The sequence below is a fragment of the Mus caroli genome, chromosome 16 (genome assembly GCF_900094665.2).
Source record: "Mus caroli chromosome 16, CAROLI_EIJ_v1.1, whole genome shotgun sequence".
NCBI classification, from domain to species: domain Eukaryota; kingdom Metazoa; phylum Chordata; class Mammalia; order Rodentia; family Muridae; genus Mus; species Mus caroli.
Genome location: NC_034585.1, coordinates 90,992,801 through 90,999,000, shown reverse-complemented (window position 1 = coordinate 90,999,000; position 6,200 = coordinate 90,992,801). Strand labels below are relative to the sequence as shown.

At 44.1% G+C, this 6,200-nt stretch overlaps 1 protein-coding gene across 3 annotated transcripts in view; it reads right to left on the bottom strand.

Annotated features, from left to right (window-relative positions):
• The window catches only part of Igsf5 (immunoglobulin superfamily member 5), a 51,997-nt gene that overhangs the window by 16,803 nt on the left and 28,994 nt on the right, over positions 1-6,200 (bottom strand). For all 3 annotated transcript variants that reach the window (XM_029470362.1, XM_021185454.2, XM_021185455.2), the window contains 2 exons: positions 3,230-3,330; positions 1,736-1,809 (listed from right to left, as the gene is read on the bottom strand). In XM_029470362.1, coding sequence (XP_029326222.1) covers positions 1,736-1,809; positions 3,230-3,330 — 175 coding nt within the window. The remainder of the gene's footprint in view (positions 1-1,735; positions 1,810-3,229; positions 3,331-6,200) is intronic.

The following is a 6,200-nucleotide window of genomic DNA, read 5'->3' as shown; positions in this document are numbered from 1 at the left end:
CTTTTGGGATAGCATTGGAAATGTAATTGAGGAAAATATGTAATAAAAATATAAAAAAAAAAGAAAAAGAAAAAAAAAGCAACAAGAGTATCTTACACACCACACTTGCAGCTGGGTGGTAGGGAGTCCCTCAGCAACCTGTCCTTATCAACTCATGATCCAACTCAGGGCGAGCCACCAGGACTGGACATACAACACCCTCCACAGCCTGCACACTGTTCCCTTTAACTGCCACCTCTTGGTTACCAGATGAGTGCTTCTAAAGAAACCCTGTCTCCTCTGCAACCCCAGCCCCCCTCCCCATTTCTCCAGATCCATCCAAAAATGCACAAGTCCAGGATCTGCTGTAATGAGAAAAACTGATCTCTTTGTTTCCCTGCCACTTAGCTTGAGGAAGTGACTGCAGTGTGTACTAGGAGTTAGTACTCTGTCACTGAGACCCACCTTCATTTGTGCCACAGTCCCACCCCTACCACCCCCACCCTGCCCCCATATCCTCTGCTGGCTTTCTGTGTCCCCCTAACATGATTTAAGTTTCCAAGTTATCTAACTGAGCATCAACAGACCCTCCTACCCACTTAAAGCCTGATAGGTCTATGTCATTAGCAGAATGCAGGCAGGCAGCTGGATCCCAGAGATGGGGAGACAAAACACAGTCCAGAGCTGCCTGGAAATCTAAGTCAATCCATATGTCCAAAAAGAATAATCAGGGACCACAAAGACAACACACTCGATGCCACCGCCACAAGGCAACAGCAGTCAGTGCACAGATCAAACCATACCGTGAGTGATTTGGAGGTCTGGGGCAGCTTCTTCAAAAGGGACGAGAAGAGAATGCCTCCTACCTGGGGACCTCAGGGCATGCATCTTTCTAGGAGTTTCACTTGTACAGGTCAGAGAAAGTTGATGGTTATGTTTTGCCAATTTTTAAGATATAAAATATTTCCTGCATATTAACTCCAACTGACACATGTATAATAACCAGTGCTGAGTCTGTATTAGAAAAGGAGCATACTGTGTTCTCACAGTTTAATTATTGTCTTGTCCATCAAACACAACAGACTTACACATTCAACTGCACGCTGAGTCTCCATGATGACATCTCATGGAGACCTCAGAAGCATCCCACGTTTGCTCTTTCTGCCCAAACCCTGTCTCTTAGAAATCTGTCAGTGACAGCTCCAACCTCCAAGAGGTTCCAAACATATTCCTGACCAAGGACTTTCCCCGTCTCCACCCAAACTCCAGTCCCAACCAGATCTTCCCCACTCTCAACCTCATGGCCACAGACCTTATATGCAGAACAAACCACACTTATTCTCCTGCCTTTCAAACCCAGCACCCAGCATTCTTCCAAGAGACAAAGGGCCCAAGGGCCCAGTGTAGGTGTGCATTACACAGATTCAGGTAGCCAGGACAGCAGAGCTAACTCAGGTCTTAGAGACTCCATCTAAGAGAACAAACTGCAAGTTGCATGTTGCTCATGACTTAGCTGGCTCAGGTCAGTGTTTCTCCCGTCAGAGTAGATCCTTTCAAATCACCAGACTAGACTTAAAGCCACTGCTGTAGGAAAGCAAGAGATACTTCCTCTCTGAGCCCCATTCCTGACAGGCCGTCTGCTTGAAACTGGTGAGGAAGAGAGCTCTTCTTCCACCATGAGTTTTCAGTGTGTGCCTACCACAAGGTATGTGTTCTTAAATGGAAGATAAAAAATGTACAAAATGTTCTACCTCACCTGATAAGGAAGGCTACTGCTGCGTTTTTCTGGAAGGCTGACTTCAGCAGATTTAGGAGGGAGAGATGCAGTCTCTGAAAGAGAAGAATTTTTTCAGTGTAATAAATGATTTACTTTTTAAGATTGCATAGTCTATGAATTGGAATTCCTAATTAAGCACACTTGCTCCTATGGAATTCTGGCATAAAATAATCTCTATAGTTTACATCCAGAATGCCCCTCCAGGCCCGTGGACTAAAGACTTGGCACTGCTGGAAATAAAGAGTGCTTCAGGGGCAGAACCTTGGTGGGAAGAGAGTAGGTCCTAGGGAAGATGGCCTTGAGGAGAATGTTGCACCATGGCCTGCTCCTGTCTCTCTCTTTGCTTCCTAGCACCATGAAGTAAGTACTCTGCTCTAAGATGCCCAAGACTGTGAAACCAAACTGAATCTTTCCTCCTCATCTTGGCTGTTAAGCTCAGAATTCCACGGATGATGGAACGAAGACAATGGTACCGTGGATATATGGTTATTTCTCTTTACATTACATAAGTCTAGAACCTCAGTGCTTTACGAATGTGCTGTAAAAACATGGAAAACTGACTTAAAAACTCAGTTTCTTTCTCCACACATTGGTCTTATCTAGACACAAGGTGACCCACGGCTTTGGTAGCTGACCAAGGAAAATAAATGCAGGGTAAGGCGGGGATTGGGGGCCAAGAGGTTACGTTTAAGGCATGATTTTGATCACACTATTTGTGAAATGCCCAAAATATTAATGAATACACAAAGGCAAGAAATCCTGGAAGAAGCTGGGTGTTTTCAGATGCAGACGCTCATGCTTTAGGGAACTTCTTAATAGGACATAGAATCTTGGATGCACAAGGGAGGCATCATGGGTAAAGTCAAAGAATGGGGATACTGAAAACCAGAACCCCAATCTCACCAAGGGTGACCGGGCTCAGGGTCTTTCCTTGGGGCTCGTGTTGCCAGCCCATCTGGCTGAGATGCCCTTTCTGGATGCTAAGGAATGGCGTGTGCTGCCTCCTCACTTGCTGAATCCTTTCAAAGCCTACTACTATGACATTGCCCACAGAGTCCCCACCCCATAGTGACGACATGAAATGAGACTCTGCACAAAGACTTCTCAAAGTGGCCTAGCCTTCCAACAATCATCCCATCCACTGATGGGGAGCAGAGTTCTATGTGCCTGTTGTACTTGAGTCGGGGTGAGTTGGGTAAAAGTTACCCGAAGTAAGTTAAAGGGCCACCTGATAATTTTAAAGAAAAATTACAGGAGAGGGAAAGCCTTAAAATTTATATATTTTTAACATTCAAAGAGGAATGTATTTATTGCTAAGTGTACTCCTAGACTACTCTTAACTTAAAACCTTCTCCTAAAAAACCTATCAACACTGATTGCTCCCAGTGTCTAGGTTCTCCTGCTTGAGAGGCTGGTGATATCAGCCCACACATCTTCCTCTGTAGATCTTCCTGTGCCCCGCCTGGTACTCACGTGCAGCCCTTGCTTCATCCGAACTGTACCCATAGTTTTCCTTTCCACTTTTTAACTTTGTCTCAGGATCTGCTTTGTTTGTCCTCATGTTTGCAGATTTCCTGGAATTAGATCATTCCGGTTACAACCTCTGAGCAGAGGTAGTCAGCCTGAGCATCCGTGCATACCAGTGAGAGGGGGAAACAGGCTTAGCATGGCAGGCCTGTGACTCAGCTCCCCAGTGAATACTCAGCTTCCAGAAGTCGCTAAGTAAAGCAAGGGGGTCAGTAACCTATGACCCCTGCGCCCAACTATTCTGCCATCTGTTGCTGACACACATGGACATCTGCCTGAAATCACAGTTTCTGGTGCTGCCTTCATTTCACAACACAACTCAGTGGTTGTGGCAAAGACATGGCCGGCAAAACCCAAAGTATTTACTGTGCATTCCTTGCTGGTCCCCAAAGTAAAGCCGAATCTGGTACAGCTTTATAAGGGAAGAAAGGTGAATAGTGGAGAGCCAGACAATGAAGAATGTTCAGACTCAGCTCCTAAAAACATCTGCTGAGGAAACAATCGTGATATATACAAAGGTATGCCTGAGAGACAGCCCATACCTGAGCCACAAACAACACAAGGGCCAACATAAGTGAGTGATAGACTTCCATGCTGACCATAAAAGTGATAGATAAGAGTTCACTCATACTCGGGGAGATAGTGGACACTTGACTCTCTTGGACACTGTGGCAATCTTCCAAAGATGGGCACACACACCTACCCTGTGGCCTGGCTCTCATTGCTTCAGAGATGGCACAGAACTCTGAACGAGATGGGCACTCAAGTTCTCCACAAGGACACCGGAACACACCATGCCCAAACCCCACAAGAAGCTGGGAGAACATGTCCCACATACAGCAAGAACACAGCATTATGTCACAGGAAAATATCTCCATCCACATTACAGTGTGGATGGGCCTCACTGTACAAAGCTCTGGGAAGCAGGCATGGTTGAATGACTATGTGTGGCAATCATCTCTATAGCATTTACATGGGTCTAATCTTAAGGTGTGGGAAGAGATGTCAAAGGATGTTGCCTTTGAGACAAGGAGACAAGGCTCTAAGGGATGCCTGGGAAGAGCTTTGTGAGACTACAGACTCACTTGTTGTGAATTTGGGCAGAGACCACAGCACAGGTGCTTGAGAACATCAGTCATACTGTGTATGTACACTTTCACCCACTTAAATTTGTGAACAAAAATGTCATGAGATCCATCACTCTGTAAAAAAAATCTATACTAATAAACATGTTTAAAGATGTTTCAAGTTAAGAGTGGGGGGGTGTATGAGCATGGAACTGCAGGTGTTATGCAGCACAGAAGTGGAAAGGGTATATCTAAAATTGGTCATGAGCTGCCTGGCACAGGTGCTGGATTCAGGTCCTGTGCAGAACAGCAAGTGCTCTTAACCTCTGAGCCATCTCTCCAGTCCCGCTAATAAAATTGTTTTAGCTCCTATACTGATTTACTGGGTTGTTTATATTTTTCAAGCAGAAAAAGGAGATAATAAAATGACATATACGCCTCTCATAAAACAAATTAAATAAAACCATCTGAAGAAAAATAAATGATCAGACTGAAGTGCTATTTGTCAGGCAAGTGTTTGTTAACACAGATAATCTTCAGAATAGTTGTCAGGCAAGACGAATGCACTGTAAGATAATGGTTGCTATCGTACAGATTGTACAAAATTCCTGCATGTACATCTCTACTTATATACAGGAACATACATATAAGCATACAAAAACATAGGTAACAGTAATTACCTCTAGGCAATGGATCTACATATGACATTAACATTGTTCCCCAGACTTATCTGTGCTTTTATTTCTTTTCTATACTAAACATGTACTGAATCATCAAAAAATATGTTTGATTATTTTAATGCAAAAATTGTAAGTGGCTGGAGACTGCAACACAGACAAATGGAAGGGATAAGATGGGGAGATGTGGTCAGGCAGTGAGCCGCCTGTCAGCCCCAAGACAAGGCAATCTGTTCTCAACCTGGAACTGCACATAATGAGGAACCTGGACCTGGGGCCAGCTGCCCTGTCTACATCCCTGAGTCTTCACAGGGGAAATGTCAGAGATTATTATCAGTCCTCTGCCTCAGTACCCTCAGCCACAAGGCGGAAAAGGCTTATAAACCATGGTGAGAAACCAGTAAGACTGGAACCCTGCAAAGCTCCAAACAGCACCTAGCTGTGTGTGACAGAGAGGGGGTCTTAGCTGTCATTCTGTTGTCATGGCTACCCATGTGGTTGTACATGCCTATTGCTATTCTTCACCATTTTGCAAAACAACTCTTCGTTGCTTTACTGTGACTTGAAATCCTGAGATCCTGAGGACAGAATCAAAGGCTGTGGTGACAACTGACCTTGTTCTATGGTGATCACTTAGTAACCACTGTCAAGAGAAACGCCAGAATATGCACCAAGATCTGTTTTCTTGCTCGTCCCTAACCTCAGTAAGGCCCCAAAGGGCAGTTTTTAGACTATTGCTGGATGATGCCTCAGAATGTAGCTGCTTTGTTGTTTGTTTGTTTGTTTGTTTGTTTGTTTGTTTTTTAAATGAGGACCAGAGAGCAAATGAAGAGAATCTGCCACTTGGTAACCATTATTTATCTATCCATCAATAGGAGTATATATAGACCAAAAATTCAAGTTTCAGAGCCTCGAAACTTTATATTATCTAATAAATACCTACTACTAGATGTGGCTGCAGATATTTTCAGCTAAACTATGTATCTAAAACACCCTTGATAACTATTTGATTCTGGAATTATCACAGAATTCACAGAACCTACCATGTACTCCCATGAACACAATTGCTACCATGTATTCCTGTGAACACACTGGCTACCATGCATTCCTGTGAACACACCAGATACTGTGTATTCCTGTGAACACACTGGCTACCATGTATTCCTGTGAACA